General features: G+C 42.0%; 1 protein-coding gene and 1 pseudogene across 1 annotated transcript in view; both read right to left on the reverse strand.

The window, feature by feature from the left end:
• Positions 1-22,308, reverse strand: part of qm (geranylgeranyl pyrophosphate synthase quemao) — a 146,173-nt gene that overhangs the window by 120,354 nt on the left and 3,511 nt on the right. Inside the window, exon 2 of the mRNA XM_080286007.1 lies at positions 20,400-20,554. Coding sequence (XP_080142133.1) covers positions 20,400-20,554 — 155 coding nt within the window. The remainder of the gene's footprint in view (positions 1-20,399; positions 20,555-22,308) is intronic.
• Positions 6,183-6,301, reverse strand: LOC145417628 (5S ribosomal RNA; annotated as a pseudogene).

The following is a 22,308-nucleotide window of genomic DNA, read 5'->3' on the forward strand; positions in this document are numbered from 1 at the left end:
ACCTAGGTTCAGTAATCCCTCGGATAATACTGACCCTGGCATATAGCGAACTATCGGATACAGCGACCCACCCCTTCCCCCTAATTACTTCGTTACATTGACGGTTTACTGTATTGGAGTAGCTTATATGCCACCTCAAACAAAAATGTGGACAGATAAAGAATACAAAGTAATGTGAAGAGATATACTGACATACACGGAAAAACTAGTACAAAGTAAAAATAAATTGGAACTAACTAGGGATTTTAATAGTAATGAGGTTAAATGAGAGGAAAGTGATGCAGGCAATACCAATATATGGGGTTATAAATTACACTCAGCCCTCAGCTATCACGGGTTCCGCTATAGCGTATCTTGCTATCAAGCCTATATAAAAAAACTACCAAAATCCCTTTATCATGCACTAAATGCCTGCTATCGCGCACCGCAAATGTTTGAAAATTTCAAAAAGGCCAGGCTCCAGTGCTCCACTCAGCCAACAAAAGCTTCACTCCATGGTTGGTCGTGTGATGTCAGCGCCAGCTGAGCGCTGATTGGCCGCCCGACCGAGTCTCCTGCCCACCAAACCATTCAAGTGTACGCCCTCAGATTGTGAACAGTGATAGTGAGAACAATAACCTTTTCTATGATATGACCATGGCCAACGTACCCCCTCCCTGTTCCCCTACCATCACCCAACGTATTGCTGCGGTACCTGGCAGGGAAATAAAGAAGAGGAAGAACCTAAGTTATGCAGATAAACTGGAAAAGTGAAACTTATATAGAACGGTGAGACCAAGCGAAGAGTGGGGAAGAAATATAACATCAATGAATCAACTGTGAGGGGTATTTATAAGAATTGTGATCACATCATAAAACATGCTCATTTTTAGACTATTATATATTAATATGTGGTACAAAAAGGGTATCTTAGGGATAAATATTGAGGTCATGGCACCAATTAGAATCATTACCATAAGTTCTTCAATTCGGCTATCACGGTTTCAGCTATAGCGCAGCCACAGCGGGACCAATTGAGAGTGATAGCCGAGGGTTGAGTGTACATGAACTGGCAAGAGAGACCTTACTGATCCAGAATATTAAAGAAAGTACAAGAACAAGAGGTGATGATGAACCACTGAGGTTTGCTCATATTGCCACAAAAGATCCAAATGATATCCAAAATATAAAGTACTGCTGTCCCCTACATATAAGCAATCATACAGGAGTAGACTGTAGCACCAGTCGAGCAAAGTGGTACTCCCCAGGTGGATGGATAGCTGATGACATGGATGAGCTAGAGCTTCCGTTTCATCAGCCTCTGGGACTAGCTCCTGACCATCCCCCTTTGCTGAACTTTTTCAGTGTTTCATTTACACAGAAAGTAGACCAGCGTGCTCTCAAATACAAGTTCCTCTAACTGTCTACATCAATCTACATGCCATTACACACCTCAATTCTCATTAAAAATTTCCCCAAAAGCCATGATACAGCAGTCCCTCATTTATCCAGACACTCAGCATCTGAATTACTTGTTGTTATCCTGACATAAGTCCCCGAGAATATCTGCTGGCCAGCTGACATGTTCAAACATTCGGTATGGTGGCTGCCAGGCTCGACCCATCAGCGGGAAGTAGTCTGTAACCCGCAACCAGAGCTAAAATGTCTGTCTGCCCCTGTACTGAATGGTCAAAGTCGCGCTCTTGTCCTAGCACTCCCAACGAACCTCCAGCACCCGAGTAATGAGACTGTGACCCGCAAGCGGTGTCAAAATGTCTGTATGCATTCTCCACCAAATAACCAATATTGTGCGGCCACGGGGGGCTAAATCATTCCCAACCGCCATCTCCATTGAACACAGACCACAAGCCACGAGTAAATGTACGGTAAAAGTGACCGTCCACCTGTTGACAGAAGGGGGGGGAATCCTGCCCACAGCCATGCTTCTCCACCCCTCCTGTCCCCCATCCATACCCTCCTGGTACCCCCTTCACTCCCTTAGTCCCTACCTTCCTTCGTGGTGATAACACTGACACATGAGTTATTAAGGTTTTTTGCGATTTATTCGACTACTATTGGTCGTACTGAATTTCTGAAGTGACCATGAGAAAGCTCATGAAATTCTGCATCTAGACATATTCTTAACTTTTGGAAAGTGCTGGCAAAAATTTTGCACTAGGACGGTGAGAAGTTATATGAAGGTAAGTTTTACTCCTGAACACTTTATTCTTATTATATTTCTGTACCCTTACTTGTGAGTTTTATGCCCTTTTATTAGCTTATCTTATAGTATGAACATCTGCAAAGATGAAGGTATACCATTTATACCAATATAACCAGTTTCCAGTGGCATATTTGGTCGTGGAAATTTTTTTTGAGCCCCAGGAACAATCACTCTTCACAGACAACAGATTTTCAAACTGTCGTCAGTTTTTTTCTGGATTTTTGGTGTTCATCCAAGCTTTCTTGGTGTTTAGCAGTAATATGGATAATCCTATGTGTGTTTTTATCTCTAAATATGGCAGACTGACCTGGAAGGAGTGCCAAAATTAGGAGGGGTACTGTACATACAGCCATGAATAGGTCGGGTTTTCTTTGGTTTTAATGTTTTTTTTTTTTCATGATTTTCTTAGTGTTTAGCACTACTTTGGATATTCCTATGTGTGTTTTGATGTCTAATATGGCAAACTGACCTGGAAACAGTGCCAATGTTAGGGGGGGTACTGTACATACAGTGCTGTACAGGTAGGATTTTTTTTTTTTTTTTAATGGCTTTCTTGGTGTTTAGCAATACTGTGGATATTCCTATGTGTGTTCTAATGTCTAATTATGGCAGGATGACCTGAAAACAGTGCCAATATTAGGAGGGGTACTGTACATACTGTGGTGTACTGTATAGGTTGGTAGTTTTTGTTTTTCAGTGTGTTTTTTTTTTATGGTTTTCTTGGTGTTAAAAATTATTTTGGATAATCCTATGTATGTTCTGATGTCAAAATATGGCAGAATAACCAGAAAGCACGGCCAAAATAAGGAGGGGTACTGTACATACAGTAGAGTTTAGGTAGGGTGTTTTTTGGTTTTTAGTGGCTTTTCTGCATGGTTTTCTTGGTGCTTAGCATTACCTTGGATATTCCTATGTGTGTTTTGATGTTTAAATATGACTGAATGACCAGAAAACACTGCCAAATATGCACAGGTACTGTACAAATAGGTTAGGTATTGGTTGAAGGTGGGTATAAGTAGGGTCTGGTATGGTAGGGGAATAGTGTTCATTATCTGGATGTTGCCACTACCCGGATATGCCTTTGGCTCTATTATGTCTGGATAAATGAGGGATTACTATATATATATATATATGCAGTAAAATCTCTACAATTCGGCATCCTTCAAGTCGGAAACCTCTACAACTTGGGAAGGCTCCAAAATATTCATTTAAAAAATCAAAATTCAAAAATTCCCAAAAAGGCACACGTGAGAGAAGAGAATCGGCAAAAGTTCCCCCTAACTTGGTAAGATGCCAAGTTGTCTATCTATCTATCTATCTATAGCCCGACGCCCTAATCCTGCAAAGGGTGGCCGCAGACAAAACGCCTCCAAGTCACTCTGTCACCCACCATTTGACTCCCCTCCCCCAACTCACCCCCCTCCCTCATATACCTCTCAACTCCATCCCTCCACCTCATCCTCGGTCTACCCCTCCCTCTCCCTCCCTCCACCTCACCTACATACACCCTCTTAGTCAGTCTTTCATTCTCCATCCTCTCCACATGTCCAAACCACCTCAGTGTATTTCTCCTAATCTTTTCAACCACATCCACATCTACCCCACAACGTTCCTTCACTTCTTCATTCGTCAACCTGTCCCTCCATGTCACTCCACATGCTCCTCTCAAGTAACTCATTTCCACTGCTCTCACTCTTGACTTGTTCCCCTCTTGCAAGGTCCACGCCTCGCTTCCATATGTCAGGGTAGGGATCACAATACCATCATGCAGTGCCTTCTTAACTTCCATACTCACCTCCCTATTTCTCATCACTGCTTTCAGTGTGCCAACAACCTTCCTTCCCTGCTGTACCCTTTCACGTACTTCATCCCCCAAAGTTCCATCCTTACTCATCACACTACCCAAGTACTTGAATGCACTCACATTCTCCATATCTTCACCATCCAACCTCACTGCACACTCTGTGACTTCATTCCTCTCAAACACCATAACTTTACTTTTGTTTACATTAACTTTCAGCTTCCTCCTCCTACACACTGTCCCATATTCATTCATCAAACCTTGCAACTCCCATTCATCTTCACTCAACAATACTGTATCATCAGCAAACAGCAACACCAGAAGCTTCCAAATCTCACCCTCATTCATTAGGGCCACCCCCACATCCACTGCCCTACCTTGTACCTCCTTTACGACCCCATCCATATATACATTAAACAGTCATGGAGACATTACACACCCCTGTTTCAGTCCCACATTGAGATCAAAGAACTCACTCAGCTCACCATCCACTCGCACCGTAGCCCTAGCTCCCTCGTACATACTCTTCACAGCACTCAACAATTTCCCCTCCACTCCATATATTCTTAATATCTTCGACATACCTTTCCTATCTATTCTGTCATAAGCTTTCTCCAAGTCCATGAAGGCAGCGTACACTTTCCTTCCCTTCTCTAGATACTTCTCCACTAAACATCTTAGAACAAATATCTGATCTACACACCCTTTTCCCTTCCTAAATCCCCCTTGTTCTTCTCCAACTAGCTCCTCTGTCATATGCCTAACCCTATCAATGAGTATTCTACCATATATTTTACCAGTCACACTAAGAAGGCAAATACCCCTATGGTTACCACATACTTCTCTCTCCCCTTTTCCTTTGTACAGAGGAACAGAGGAACAATTATACCTGATTTCCAGTCCTCTGGAACCCTTCCCTCTTCCCAAGCCAATCTACACAACTTCCATATCCACTCCACAACAATCTCACCCCCATACCTAAGCATTTCACCACACACTCCATCAATTCCTGGGGCCTTTCCCAGCTTAATCTTCTTCATCGCTTCCACTACTTCCGACCTACTGATCTCTTCCTCCCTCCTCTCATCTCTTCTTCTCCCAGCCATTCCCCAACCACTTATACTCACACTGCTCTCACTCTCTACATTCAACAAATCCTCAAAGTGCTCCTTCCATCTCCTCAATTTCTCTCTCTTCTCCACCAACAATCTATTATTCCTATCTTTCACTCCCCTACTATTTCCCCTTTCACACTGCCTTACTTTCTTTACCTCCTTCCAAAACAATTTCTTACTCTCCCTCCATTTCACACTCAGATTCCTCCCAAACTCTTCATCCACTTTCTTCTTACTCTCCTTCACCAGTCTCTTAACCTCCCTTCTCCTGCTCACATATACCTCTCTCTTGTCTCTCTCATCTTCTCCCCTACCTCTACTCGCCAACCATTCACCATATGCCTTCTTCTTTTGTTCCACAGCTCGTTTCACCTCATCATTCCACCATGCTGTCCCTTGCACACCCTTGCATCTCCTCCTCACTTCACAAACCGCCTCACACGCTGCGCTTATCTCTTCCGTTGTACAGTAATGTTTAAGTGTTCAGTGTTTAGTTTCCCAGTATAGTACAAGTGATACATACATTACAGTAATGGCCTTTATAGTGTTAACTGTGCTTAGTGTACAGTGTCAAGTACGTACAGTGCAATAAAGGTGTGCCCAAAAGTGATCTTGAGCCACCCTAACACCTCCAAAAACAACCAAAAGTCCTCCTCCATGCCTGGAATACACCCTACAACTCCATGGAATCATGGTAAGGCAGTTTTTACTGTTTATTGTAAAAACCTTTTTTTTTTTCCATTTTTTTCCTATTGTGTGTGTGTGTGTGTGTGTGTGCTGGGGGGGAACTTAAAGTTCATCCCTACAACTCGGCAAATAGGCTAACTCGCCAAGGCTTGCACATGTATTATGCTGAGTTGTAGGGGTTTTACTGTATATATATATATATAAATATATATATATATATATATATATATATATATATATATCATACTGTATATATATATTCATTCATTCATTGCCAGACGCCATGTATCCCAAATGGGGTGGCCAAGGGATTAGAGTTAATTGTTTTACAGGGAGGGGCACTAATCCTCCACCAACCCCACTTGACACGCAGGGATGCCAACAGCATCTGGTGTTCCCAGGCGGTCACCCATCCAAGTACTAACCAGACCCAATGTTGCTTTACGTCGCTGATCGGACAGGAAGCGATGTACTCAACGTGGTATGGCCGTTATATATTTATATATATCTATCTACTGTCAGATGCCTTAATCCCTTATACAGGGTGGCCACAAACAAATCACCTCCACGTCACCCTGTCCCCTGCCATTTCACTGCCCTGCTCCCAATTCACATCCCCTTCTCTCATATACCTCTCCACTCCATCCTTCCATCTCATCCTTGGCCCTCTCCTCCCTCTCTCCCCTTCCACCTCACTCACATACATTCTCCTCATCAGTCTCTCACTCTCCATCCTTTCCACATGGCCAAACCACCTCAATATGTTTCTCCTGACACTTCCTATCACATCCACATCCACACCACAATGCTCCTTTAGTATCCTCATTTGTCAACCTATCTCTCCATGTGACTCCACTGACTCCTCTCAAATAACTAATTTCCACTGCTCTCACTCTTGACTTATGTCCCTCCAACAACGTCCAAGCTTCACTTCCATACATTAGAGATGGTATCACAATACAGTCATGTAATAACCTTTTCACTTCCATGCTCAATTCCCTGTTTCTTATCACTGCCTTCAAGGAACCAGCAGCTTTCCTTCCTTCTTGTACCCTTTCAAGCACTTCACCCTTGAAACTTCCATCCTTATTTATCACACTACCCAAGTACTTAAACATACTCACATTTTCCATTTCTTCATCATCCAACCTCACTGTACATATCACTGACTTCACCTCTCTCAAAGACCATCACTTTCCTCTTCCCTACATTCACCTTTAGATTCCCTTTCTTGCACACTCTCCCAAACTCATCCACCAAGCCTTGCAGCTCCCCTTCGTCTTCACTTAACAACACAGTATCATCTGCAAACAACAGTACAGGGAGTTTCCAAACACTACCCTTTCTCGTTATGGCCACTCCAACATCCAGTGCCCTACCTTGTACCTCTTTAATATCCCCATCCATATACAGATTGAACAACCATGGAGACATGACACATCCCTGTTTCAACTCAACCTTCAAAAAGAAAAACTCACTCAGTTCACTATCCACATGTACTGCAGCCGTAGCACCCTCATATGTACTCTTCACAGCATTCATCAGCTTCCCATCTACTCCATATATTCTTAATACTTTCCACAATCCTTGTCTATCCACCCTGTCATATGCTTTCTCCAAATCCATGTAGGCCACATACAACTTCTTTCCCTTCTCTAGAAACTTTTCCACTAAAGATCTAAGAATGAATATCTGATCTACATGTGTTGTATATATATATATATATATATATATATATAGTCTTCTCGTGTAATATGCCTGAATATGGGCTACACAGCCTGCCACACTTTATAAATTCGCAAAGCATCCCATGTTAAAATGGCTTTATCGGTGACACATCTTGAATTTTCGTATCTTGATTCACCAATACCTATCCCTAACTAAAATGCAAAAGGAAAACTTACAATAGAAACATGCAAGTGTAATACTGTACAGTATATTTATTATGAAAATTCAAGACCTTACCAGCATTGTACAGAGGGTAAATAATGCGAATTATTGTTGTGGTACCCAAGGCCGTACCACAGAAGCTGAATCCAAACACTCACAGCTGTTCTGCACGGGCCTCATTCCGTGCCTCACTATTACTCTCATCACTACTTGATTTTTTTTTTTTTTTCTCCCCCCTGGAAGGAATGATTTGTGACCTCTTAGCCTTTGGTTCCTTCTATCTTGCTTTAAAAAAAAAAAAAAAAAAAAAAAAAAAAAAAAAAGAAGATAATCCACCATCTCCATCCTTGGTACACTCATACATGTGAATAATCCTTTTGGTAATGAATCATTCTGAATCATTACCGACTGAATTTTTCATTACCAAATTGCCCCACATTCGGTAGTGAAAAATACCAAATGGCAACCCTGGTGACGACTGAGCCAGTGATTAACGAATGCTCTTAAAGCACAATATTGTGTGGCCAATTTTATGGAATGCATACCTTAGTTTGCACTAGGTTAGGTGCTGTCTGTTGCTTTTTTTTTTTTTTTTTTAATGTGACTGACTCTGGGCATAGGCTTCACAGCCTGCTATCAAGGCCCAGTAGTCCTCCTACATACCGTACACCTTTACATGTCACCACTTCGGCACTAACACCCACTGTCCATATTGAATACATGCTAGGGCTGTCTCATACAGGACTGGTGTATTGGTATTAGCGGGGGTATTTTTACGACATCGGCGGGTCTTCTGGTAGATCAGTAAAGTCTGATATTTATGAAATTCAAATCCTTAAACTGTTCCCTGCCCCAGTGGGATTTGAACCCAGGTCCGCTAGGACTACAGGCCAACTCTCTACCGATTGAGCCACCGCCTCCCCAGGAAGTCCAGGTCAGACACTACAGACATTATGTCATCATCCTGCTGCTGTGGCCACCACTCACTCACACACCAGCCACACCCCACCACACATACTCATCAGCTCCACCTTTACCCAACGTGCGCTATAAATTATGCTCACAATTTGCAAGAGAATACTGTATTTGCCTCAAAATTTCATGCCCGTCACACATGGCAAGTAGCAAATGCACTTTCTAAATAATTAATTACTGTCAGACCCCCATCACGCATTAGGTAAGATGCACCTTGCGAGGGAGAACTTTAGGCAAGATGATTGTGTAGGTGTATGTACTGCATATATATATATATATATATATATATTTATACATGAGGCTCCGTGCGCAAGGGTATACCCATGCACCATCTTGTCAAAAATTGAGATAATGCTATTCCACAGTCCCTCAGAGTATGTACTTTCATGTGGACTTGGTGGATGTGATGTATGACCCAAGACATAAGGGCAAAACCCCATAGAAATAACATTGAGTTTACATCGCCACCCTTTATCAAGCGCTTTTCGCCACTATGTTGTATTTTTTATTGCAGCACCCACTGCATTCATTAAGATTATTAATGTAAAACATCATTATTCCTAGTATTACTGGTGCTATTTTGTTTGTTACTGCATTTAACAGATGTTCACATAAAAGCACAGAACAATGAGGACCAGGTGAAAAAAAAAAAAAAATGCTGTGTATTAATAATTTCTTTTTTTAATTTATAAAACTTACTTCTTATGACAATAACCAGACAAATTCATAACCAACCACTTTACAGACATTCAACTTCATCTTACAACATAAAGGAACTCACTACCTATTGGCAAACGGTACTAGTTTATGCATAAATGTAGCAGCATTATATGGTAATATGTTTTTTTTTTTTTTGGGGGGTGGGGGTAAAAACAATAGTATCTTTACTAAAAAGTTTTTGGATAGAGACAATCAGCTTTAAAATGATGTAAATGCCATTATCATAGGTATTATAGTTTTTGCGGTATTGTTCTTCAAAGTTGTAAAAACTTTAAACACGATTTCTGCCACTTTTAAAAAATGGCATAAGGGTATACTTTTGCACGTGGGGCCTCATATATACATATTTATATACATACACATATATATATATATATATATATATATATATATATTATAGAGAGTTGGGCTGCAGTCCTAACGGACCCGGGCTCAAATCCCGCTGGGGCAGGGAACAGTTTAAGGATTCGAATTTCATAAATATCAGACTTTACTGTTCTACCAGAAGACCTGCCGACATGTCGTAAAAATACCCCCGCTAATACCAATACACCAGTCTTGTATGAGACAGCCCTAGCATGTATTCACTATGGACAGTGGGTGTTAGCGCCGAAGTGGTGACATGCAAAGGTGTATGATATGTAGGAGGAATACTGGACCTTGGGAGCAGGCTGTGAAGCCTATGCCCAGAGTCGAGCACATAAAAAAAAAAAAAAAAATTCTGTGTAGGTTTTTCAAAAGTATGGCGTGATTTCTACTGTGAGTCCAGTAACCACAGCAACGATCTTGAAGCAGGCTGCCTCAAGTACAGGCCTGTGTGCCTGCTTGCCTCATCACTGCTCCACCATTCCACCAAAACCACCTTACACACACACACACACACACACACACACACACACACACACACACACACACATGGAGATGTATGTTTGGCTTACATTGTCGTCACTTCTAGCACTGCTGTGCCATTAGATGTCTGGGTATTACAACAACTAATACAAATACTACTATTACTACTACTACAACTACCACTACTACAACTACGACTATTACAACTACTACTACTACAACTACCAATACTATAACACTACTACTACCAATACTATAACACTACTACTACCACTACTACTATAACTACTACTACATAAAACTTAAAAAAAAAATATTGTGAACAAAATACAGTAGTTATTCATGTACTGTCAATAATCAGAAATATTTCCCACAATAACAGAATTTTTTCCTATGATTTGTACTTTTCATCATAATAACTATACACACACGAAAGCTTTCATTAAAAAATAAGGCACTAATTTCATTGTGAAACAAACTTTCTGCTTCCATTATTCACATAAACAGACACAGCGGTGGTGCGAGGCGTGCCCCACTGCGCTTCCTCCTCTCACCCTCCTCCACCTCCTCCCTTTCTCCACTCCACTACATTTTCCACTATAACAGAATTTTTTTCCTGTGATTTGTTCTTTTCATCATTACAAACATACACACACGAAAACTTTCAATAAAAAATAAACTGATTTCATCATGAAACAATCTTTCTGTTTCCATTATTCATATAAATAGACAGCGGTGGTGCGAGGCTTGCCCCACTGCACTTCCTCCTCCCTCCCTGCTCTACCTCCTCCCTTTCTTCTCTTCCATCTCCTCATCTGTGCCAATATCCCCCTCTCCAGGATCATCAATACCTTCTGAACCATTCCCATCATTGATAATAGCAGATGAACATACAGGGGAAAACGATGGGCGCACAGTGGAGGACTCACGTAATCCACCCTCCTCACGTGACGCATAATTATCATCATGGCAGTCGCTTTCCTCAGCGGAAGAGTCACTTTCTCCACTCACAACCGGCGATTACATCACCTCGAGTTCTCTTCCTAGGATTATCACTAAGGCCTTTTCTTTTCTGGCCTTTGAACTTCATTGGTGTTGAAGTCTGTGGCTGTGGGTACTCAGCTGAGGATCCGGCCACGTGGAAAACTTTTTGCGGAGGTCTACCCATTACACAGGTAACTGAAGCGTGACTCAGATGTGTGCAGGAGGGTTGACAGTGGCTCCATGTGGTGAAACTAACCCGCGGAATACTCAATGCCGTGAAACACTAGATCATATATACATGCCACCCAGATGTCCCTGGGTCGTCAAGTATATATGTCACCTTGATGCGACGGGTTAAACATACTTGAGGTTTCGTTCTCTCGGGATTATCTTAGAACGAACATATTACCTCTCTTGTAAAATCTGCTTCCAAGACACTGGTTGTGCTAAGATGATTCCATACCTTCTTTACCCCTGCACAGTTGTTGACTTTATACGGGTTTTATTCGTCCCTGTGTGGAGTACAACTCTCATGTGTTGGGAGGCTCCCCACATACAGCTCTTCTCAACAGGGTGGAGTCAAAGGCTTTTTGTCTCATTAACTCTCCTCCCCTTACTGGCTCCCTTCAACCTCTGTCTCTTCGCCACACTGTTGCATCTTTATCTCATTCCTATCGCTACTTCAATGGTCACTGCTCCTCTGAGCTGTCTGCCTGCATCCCTCCACCATTACAGTGGGCACGTAGCACCTGTCTAGCAACAAACTCTCATTCCTTTTCTGTCCAACTCTCTAATGCAAGAGTTACCCACTACTTCCAGTCCTTCATGTATGCAACAGGTCAACTCTGGAACTGTCTTCCTTCATCTGTTTTTCCTATTGCCTACAATCTCCTGTCTTTCAAACGCAGTGTGTCCAGGCATCTCGAAAAGAGTGGATCTTGAATTTCGCTCTCTGCTTTTTTTTTTTTTTTCAAGGGAGCAATTTGCAGGCCCCTGGCCTTTGGTTTCTTCTTCCTTGAAAAAAAAAAAAAAAAAAAAAAAAAAAAAGTAATCCCTGTACTATCCAGACGCCCCACTTACCGGACATTGTGGGCCTGGACCTTCGGAAACCAAAAATGGCCATAAAAAGAAAAAATCCCCCCAAAATCTGAATTTTTTCCCACTGGCAATTTGAAATTGGCGTGCAGCGCCAAACAGCTGTGTTTATGCAAGGCCCCTTCACCCTTTCCTTCCTCCCCCCTCACAAGTTACCACCTAACCACTGTCGTGAGCAGATATTCATCGCAATGGATGCCGCACGTGCTCGTTTTTGTGAATAAACAGCAAATAAACTGCAATACCTCACCACTTGACCACATGGGAATTTACAGTGTTGTGAAGTGTTAAGAAATTAGAATTTAAAGTGCAAAGGATTAAGTGTGGAATGCAAAATGGTGGTTGAAACTGGCGGTTGAAACTGTCTATCTATCTATCTATTGCCAGACGCCATAATCACAGAAGGGGTGGCCATTTGACTTTATTTGATTTACAGGGAGGGGAGGGGCACTAACCCTCCACCAACCCACTTGTTGACACATAGGGAGCACGTATGGTTTGGTTATATGGTTACCACCCAGCGTTGTAAATGGTTTTTTGGCTTACAGGAAACCATTTGGCTTGTCACTCAATGTAATGCCACCTGTAAAGAAAAGCAATAATAAGTAACAGGAAAGATGGGAGAAAGAGGAAGAGAGGAGGGCAGGCACAGAAAAAGAATGATAAAGGTTAAGGAAGAAGTAGGCAGCACTACATCAAGTGAGTGGATGATGGTCAAAACTACCTACAACAAACTGGCGTGGCGCTATTAAGAACAGCATGTGCAGTGTTTAACAATTATAACTCACAGTGCAAAGAATTAAGTGTAGCACAATACTGGATTACTGTTTGTGTTTCATGAGCATTTTCACCACTGCCAGAGCCTTAGAGGAGGCGGCCACAGACGTGCTGTAAGTACCCTGTACACTGCTAAATATTTTCCATACTCACTTCTAATTCCTCATTCTCTGGCTCCTTTTCATTTATTTCATGCTTTATGTCCATTATTGGTGTGAATAGGGTCTTAAATAGGTGTTACGCATGTCCGGCAGGGAGTTATTTAGGTTCCTTTCAAAGTTAGGCTGGGTTAGGGTCCATAAGTACCAGTCCAGGAGGCAGGGGCCCACTATCCGGACAAACCAACTTCCCGTACATGCCTTTGACTCTATTACATCAAACAGTGGAGGGATGACTGTATATAGATATACAGCATATAATGTATGCAGTTATGCAGAGTGGAAAGGTTACAAGAGGATGAGAAAAAGGCAGAATATACGAGAGAAGTGGAGGAACAATTGGGTAAATATGAATTGGAGCAGATGGGGGACATGGAAGGTGTGTGCAAGATATTCACAGTAGAAATATATGCAGCATGTGATGTGGTGTGTGGGGTGAAGAGAAGATGGAAGGGGGTGCAAGGAACAGCATGGTGGAATGAAGAGGTGAGACAGGCTGTGGCACAAAGGAAGAAAGCATACAATGAATGGATGAGAATTAGGGGCGTGGAAGAAGTTGAGAGGCGGAAGAGAGAGTTGTATGTAGAAAGGAAGAGAAGGTGAAAAGATTAATAAGAGAAAGAAGAGAGTGGATGAGAAATTTGGAAGGAATTTGAGTGTAAAGTGGAGGGACTGTAAGAAAATATTCTGGAAAGAGGTGAAGAGAGTAAGACAGAGTGGCAGTGAAGTTAGTAGGGGAGTGAAAGATAAAAATGGTAGATTACTAGTGGAGAAGGGAGAAAAAGTGAGCAGAGACCAGCACCCCAAAAGGCACTCAATCATCACCAAAACACTTAATACATTGGAATAACTACGTATGTAACTGCACTTTTGTAACTGTAATAGAAACTGTCAACTTAAATCTTCACCCAAATAACCTTAAAGAAACCTTCACCAAAATAATTATGTAATTCACTGTAAACAATTCGAACAAATAAAGTCTTAAACCTAATTGTTTTTTCATATTTTCTGTTTCCTTATTCAATCATTTCCACATCATCTCCCACATCATCCAAATCTTCTGAGGTGGCGGATGGGGGCTGGCGCAACCAACGCTCACTCTAGTGACTAACAGAGCAACCGTAAACTAACACTAGCGGTGCGAAACAAGCCCGCAGTGTTTGAATTTTCAGATAGATTTCAGGTTTTGCAGTTAATAGAAATGAGAACGTTTTAGTAAAACTTTCGCTTAATGGCATATTACGGTTAAAAGAATTTCGGATAAAAGAGACTCCACTGTACAAAGAAAAAGGGGAAAAAGAAGTGTGTGGTAATCATAGGGGTATTTGTCTTCTTAGTATAATAGGAAAAGTGTATGGCAGGATACTTACTGACAGAGTTAGGGAAATAACAGAGGAATTAGTTGGAGAAGAACAGGGAGGTTTTAGGAAGGGAAGAGGTTGTGTAGATCAGACATTCATTCTTAGCTCTTTAATGGAAACGTTTCTAGAGAAGGGAAAGAAGTTGGATAAGGCCTTCATGGATTTGGAGAAAGCATATGACAGGGTGGATAGACAAGGATTGTGGAAAGTACTAAGAATATATGGAGTAGATGGGAAGTTGCTGAATGCTGTGAATGGTATGTATGATGGTGCTAAAGCTGCAGTGCGTGTGGATGGTGAACTGAGTGAATTTTTCTCTTTGAAGGTTGGGTTGAAACTGGGATGTGTCATGTCTCCATGGTTGTTCAATCTGTACATAGATGGGGTATGGTAATAAAAGAGACACAATGTAGGGGAGTGGATGTTGGAGTGGTCCTAGTGAGAGAGGGTAGTTTGGAAACTCCCTGTACTGTTGTTTGCAGATGATACTGTGTTGTTAAGTGAAGACGAAAGGGAGCTGCAAGGCTTGGTGGATAAGTCTGGGAGAGTGTGTAAGAAACGGAATCTAAAGGTGAATGCAGGGAAGAGTAAAGTGATGGTCTTTGAGAGGGGTGAAGTCAGTGAATGTACAGTGAGGTTGGGTGGTGGGGAAATGGAAAATGTGGGTACGTTTAAGTACTTGGGGGGTGTGATGAGTAAGGATGGAAGTCTGGAGGGTGAAATGCTTGAAAGGGTACAACAAGGAAGAAAGGTTGCTGGTTCCTTGAAAGCAGTGATAAGGAACAGGGAAGTGAGCATGGAAGTGAAAAAGTTACTACATGATAGTATTGTGATACCAACTCTAACTTATGGAAGTGAAGCTTGGACGTTGTGGAAGGACAGAAGTCAAGAGTGAGAGCAGTGGAAATGAGTTATTTAAGAGGAGCCTGTGGATTCACATGGAGAGACAGGCTAACAAATGAGGATATAAAGGAGCGTTGTGGTGTGAATGTGGATGTGATAGGAAGCGTTAGGAGGAACACACTGAGGTGGTTTGGCCATGTGGTGAGGATGGAGGGTGAGAGACTGATGAGGAGAGTGTATGTGAATGAGGTGGAGGGGGGGAGAGGGAGGGGCAGGCCGAGGATGAGGTGGAGGGATTGAGTGGAGAGGTACCGGTATATGAGAGAGGGGTGTGTGAGTTGGGAGCAGGACTGTGAAATGGCAGCGGACAGGGCAACGTGGAGGCGATTTGTTTGTGGCCACCCCGTAAGGGAATAAGGCATCTGGCAATAGACAGATTGATTGATAGTTATGGAAAGAGGGATGAGGATAATAATGAATGAAGTATGGGGTATTTCAAATACCATATGAAATATATACCTAAGGCTATGTTGCTCATGAATAAGAGCTCTGCAGACTCGTACAGAGTTTTGTTGATGTCTGCAAGCATTGTGCCTTGAGAGTAAATAATGACAAGAGAAATGTGACGACTGATTGGAATGAAGGTTGTTCCCAAGTGTGATGGCATGGTAATTGTAAAGATACTTGAACTGGTAAGAGAGTACATGGGTGGAGGGATGGAGAAGAAAGGTAAATATGCAAAGGAAGTGGAATGCAGAGCGGCACAAGGAAGGTACATGGCTGGTGACAGGAAAGCCTTGATATGAAACACAGGCCTGAGTACAGCAGCTGCAAGAGGGTTGCAGTGATTTTCAGCACCCACATTAACAAAAGGGTGTGAAACTATAGTGTGGAAAGAAAACAGGAAGTCAAGAATTAGAGCAGTGGAGATGGGGGTTACTGAGAAATGTGTGTGTGGGGTGTTGAGAGTGGATAGGATAAGGAACATTGTGATTCATGAAAGATATGGGTCAGGAAGTACACGAACAACAGAGTCAAAGAGAGTGTGTGTAGATGGTACGGAGAGAATGGGTACAAATAGGGTGGTGAAAAGGGTATATATTAATGAGTATAAAGGTACCAGGAGGTGTGATAGGCCAAGAGGAAGGTGGACAGATATGATAAATCAGTGTGTGCAAAAGAAAGGTATGTGGGTTGATAAAGCTTGGGAATGACATAGGATCAAGCTGCATGGATGAATTTTAAAAGGAGATGTGCATGACAAGGGTCTGGCATGCCTTTTTCAACACTGACTGACAGTGGGTTTGTTCTGTCTAGTGGATCACTATGAAGCTATGTGAGGAAGGTGTGCCCATGAGGTGGAGACAGGATTCAGTGACCCTGAATGGTGGGTGAATGAGTGTGTGGCCTGTTTCATTAGGTAGACTTCTGATTAGCCATGCCATCATCATTTCCTCTTTGTTTTTGTTGCTTTCTGGACCATACCTCATTCCACCTATGGGTGGCAAAAATGAGAAAGAATGATGATGATGATGATGTGGTGTATACCCTGTCACACTCACTCAAAACTTTCTGCAGAGCTCTTTCATTTTACAACACTAACTTTACACGTATGGTAATACGCTTCATGTTGAAATACTAATCTCTGATTGTCCATCCATTGTCCATTCATTTACTGCCCCATCAGGAGTGTTAGGACCCAGGAATAGGCTATTAAATAGAGACATTTAAAAGCTGATGCCCAGTCACTTGCCCCCCAGTAATTCAATTCATAGTAAGCCTGATCCATTTAACCCCTTAACCGCAGGGATGTCGGGAATGCGTCGTGCCTGTCCCACGGGGATAATTGCGCTGACTGACTTTTTGAAAATATTTGCCAAAAATCAGTTATTAGGCCTAGAATATTACAATTATATAAGCATATGGCACATACCTTCAGCTTTCTTTTGGAATGTTTGCTGAGCCTTTGTCGACTACCGTAGGACTTGTCGAGACTTCTGAAGTTGGGTAACGAAATCTCCACTTTACACTTCCCGATGCCCCGTAATATGGTTACCACTGCCTGATATTATCACTACAAACACTATTTTATGAATTTCAAGTAGTTTGGAATCCATATTAAAAAAAAAAAAACACTGTGAAAGCAATGTAAATTACGAGCATATACGAGCTTTCCAACTGTATTCGTTCCCCAACGGTATATTGAGGTGATGCTGTCATTTATTATTTATAAACACACTCACACTTTATATTCCTAGTATTTTATTACACTTATTTATATATATGGTACAGTATTTATCCATAAGTTTCTTTCAGTACTAGTAGTTTATTTTCACTCCAGGCATTCACTTTCTCGTTCAGTAAAGTAGCGTAGAGAGCGAAGCGTTCACTTTCACTTTCAGTACTCCAAGTACTTATACATGCTAGAGTGTAGCTTTCACTTTCATTACTCCAAGTATTTATACTCATATTCTAATATTACTAATTATTTACATTTCTATTTACATTTTCTATTTTATTTACATTATGTTATGCCCTGCTACTTGCAGTAAGTTATAAAACTATTTTCCACTGTTCAATTATATTTACATTCATTTCTTTCACTTGCTATTTACACATTATTTACATTTCCACCTGTACTGTTTTAGAGTCACCAGAAAGATCGTAGTCACTGTCCATCATTATCATTGATAAATTAGCCAGTTCACATTCCACAGCAGAGTCACTTAGCCCTTTACCCCTTCCCACATGAGGTTTAGTAGGGGTAGAGGTCACAGGGCCCTTTACAGTGGGCAAAGATGCGGCAGAATTGGACTGGCGTGAATCCGACATGGTTTCACCTTGAAAGATGACAGTAAACTGAATGATGTGGCCTTGGGGCAGGGAAGGGTTGATAATGTCAGAGTGGTGACAGCTGCTAATTTATATGCCATGAAATGATTGGTAGGAAATCTAGACAATACATAATAAATTAGGCAGTTCCAGGTGAATGTAAATATCACTTACGCTTCTCCCTTCCTTTCTTATATATATTCTTACTACGAGAATAGGTCATACGGCATATTTCAAGGGGAAATAAACAGGGAAAATTAGCAAATGAGTGCACATGGGGTGTTGCCAGTGATAATGAGCCCATTCCAGATGTATGGCTGTATCAATTACCTTTTCTCTTCCTTTTATATATTCTTTTGTATAAGAACAGGGCATAGGGCACATTTCAATGGATAAAATGAGTGAAAAAATCCGTCCAGGATTTGCGTAGCGCAGCACGGCTGGGCAGGCAGGAGGAGAGGGTAATGGAGGGGAGGTAAGGAGGGGAGTCAAGGACAGGGGAAAAATGGCTAAATTGTCAACAGTGGATGGGAGTACTGATGACACCAGCAGAAATGACTGTAGCTGGACACTGGTAGTACTGATAGATGATACAAGCCACCACTTGAAAGCCCGGGTGAATTCAAAATAACACAGAATCACAAAAGTGACGTCCCGCGGTATGATCCCTTGCTCCCAAGTGTCACGAAAGTGACGCCCCGCGGTTAGGGGGTTAAGGGGATCGGCTCGTTGAAAATGGCTGAAAATGGCAGGTTAGGGCGAAGTTGAGTTATGTCCATATAAGTAATCCTTCAACATTCCCTCATGTGCCTGTGAAATATTACTGCTGAAAACCGAGTAAAAATCAGTCAATTTTTACCTTATTTCAAACTTTCGCAGGTCGTCTGGGAGTGAGGCAACAAGGGGTGGGTCGGTGGGGCCTATATAATGACAGCATAAGATCACACACCCCCAAGAAAACTGTCAGGCGTCGGAGCAAGAAGGGCACAGACAACGAGAAAGACTACAGTGGTGGGGCTTTCTGAGTTAACTTGGAGACAACGAGGCCAACTACAGTGTTGGGGACGTCTCAGTACAGGATGGAGACGAGGCAGACTACCTTCTTGGGGCCTTCTGAAACTCCTTGGAGATGATGACGCCCACTACGGTGTTGGGCCCTTCCAAAAACAGCGTGGAGGCGAGGCAGACTACAGTGTTGGGGCATTCTGAGACACCTTGGAGACGACAAGGCAGACAACAAAGTTGGGCCCTTCTCAGCACACCTCCTGGCAACAGCGTGTTCTCAAACTTCTCGATAAGCTCAGTAACTATTGGTCGTACAAGGTTCCTTGATATACCAATCGAAAAGACATAAAAAGTCTATAAGGTATCCCAGGCATTCTATTCTACTCCCCCCCATTCACGCACAGCATGTCTGCAAAGCTAGGGAAAGTTTGAGGGCATTTCTCAAAATGTAATTTAGCGACCTGTGAGATCGATAAGCTCAATTACTATTGGTCATACAAGGATCCTTTACATGCCAATCGGAAGGACATAAAAAGTTCTGTAAATTCAAATTGTCGAATTTTTATACTCCTCCCCATTCATGAACAGCATCTCTTCAAAATCTGATTAGGAGGGAACCAATTTTACCTAATTTCCTCATCACCTAGTGTCGTAATTAGATTTATCACAACCTTACCAGTTTCAATTCAAGACACACCTTCTGTGAGTTGTGTGAAACCAAAAATATATGATACAAGGCATTTTCTGGGACTACATCGATTTTTTACAATGGTATTCAGTTTACACTAATTAGTAACTAATTCGAAAACTATTCTACTGATTTTCAATTGTGAGGTACCAATCGTTATCTCTAACAGCCCTCTATAAGTGTGCCAAATCTCACTGAAATCGGACAAAATCTACTGATATGTTCAGAGTAACAACCGGACAATCCCCTTAAGTGTACCTTAAATCATTAGACCACCAGGCATCCATTTGGTGGTTGTACAGTTACCACTCATTGCATTATATGGCTTCCTGGGTAACAAGAAACTAATGATTATGTCACATCTAAATTGAAATACTAGAATACAGTGCACAGAAGTAACTCAATGCAATGCTCACAGAAGACTAGCATTATGTAGCATGTAGATGATCTCGGAAATAGCAGCTAGTTTGTCGTCTGGAATTCGCATCCAAAAATTGAATGCCTGAGCCAGCTTCCCTCGGATCATCTTGCCAGGCACCTGAAGCACATAGGTGAATGGCTGCAACAGGATCTGTAAGTAATAAGTGATGTTTAAGGGAGATGTTAAACAATGTTAAACTACTGTACAGTTTAAGATTTTGGAAGAATCAAGGCTAGTATAGTATTAATGATAAGCTGGAATAAGGGACTGGATAAAGGAGAATTATATAACAGGTGACCCTTTTTTACATAACAGGAACAAATACTGTACAGTACAGTACTGGAAAAATTACTGTCGTGAAGTCATACCACTAACAATTTAAGAGGTTAAACTTTTTTTTTTTTTAATATGCCTAACTCTGGTCTATGGGATAATAGCCTGTTCCCTAAGGTCCAGCAGTTCCCTTACATACAACACACCTCCACGTCACCACTTTGGTGCTGACACCCACCGTCCATAGCAAACACATACTAGGGTTGTCTTGCACAAGACTGGTGTATTGGTATTGGTGGAGGTGTTTTTATATGTTGGCTGGTTTTATGGTATATCAGTAAAGTCTGTTATAATGAAATTCAAATTCTTAAACTGTACCCTGCCCCAGCCAAGAACTGAACATAAGTCAATTAGGACAGTAAACCACCTCTCTACCAAGTCAGCCACCACCTCCCCATATATTCCAGTAATATATTTCTGGAAATAAATAAATGTCCAAAGAAACTACTGTCCTCCTTGCAATGCCACGTTTGGCAATCCAAAAAAAATAAATAAATAACAAAAAAACAAAAAAATAAAAATCTATCTATCTATCTATTGCCAGACGCCTCAATCCCGTTTGGGGTGGCCACAAACAAACCGCCTCCAAGTCGCCCTGTCCCCCGCCATCTCACTACCCTGCTCCCAACTCACACCCCCCTCTCTCATATACCTCTCCACCCCATCCCTCCATCTCATCCTCGGTCTCCCCCTCCCTCTTCCACCCTCCACCTCACTCACATACACTCTCTTCGTCAGTCTTTCACCCTCCATCCTCTCCACATGGCCAAACCACCTCAGTGTGTTCCTCACAACGCTTCCTATCACATCCACATCAACACCACAACGCTCCTTTATATCCTCATTCGTCAGCCTGTCTCTCCACGTGACTCCACAAGCTCCTCTTAAATAACTCATTTCCACTGCTCTCACTCTTGACTTGTGTCCTTCCAACAACGTCCAAGCTTCACTTCCGTACGTTAGAGTTGGTATCACAATACTGTCATGTAGTAACTTTTTTACTTCCATGCTCACTTCCCTGTTTCTTATCACTGCTTTCAAGGAACCAGCAACCTTTCTTCCCTGCTGTACCCTTTCAAGCACTTCACCCTCCAAACCTCCATCCTTACTCATCACACTACCCAAATACTTAAACGTACTCACATTTTCCAATTCCTCACCATCCAACCTCGCTATACATTCACTGACTTCACCTCTCTCAAAGACCATCACTTTACTCTTCCCTAAAAATAAATAAATAAAAATAATATCAAGTTTTTGCAAGGCCAAGAACCTATTTTTCACTCACAGTGAGTGACCTCTGAGACACCCTTATGAGGAGAGTTTACAGTCGTGACTCCAACCAGTTATTTTAAGAGGTGATGGGAGGATTATGCCAATCGGCCAGTTGAGAAGGTGCATTAATTCATCTATGAATCAAATGACAGACAAGGCAAACGAACCTTCCCACATGGTTGCCAGTGTCTTGTCTGTTCACTTAAAGTGACCACTCAGTGCTAAACATCTCAGCGGTTTAGGCCTGCCATCATGTAAGCACCACACCATGCAATTACACACAAAACAATTGACCA

This window comes from Coenobita brevimanus, chromosome 110 (assembly GCF_032717465.1).
Source record: "Coenobita brevimanus isolate Jiangsu-jjx chromosome 110, ASM3271746v2, whole genome shotgun sequence".
NCBI lineage: Eukaryota > Metazoa > Arthropoda > Malacostraca > Decapoda > Coenobitidae > Coenobita > Coenobita brevimanus.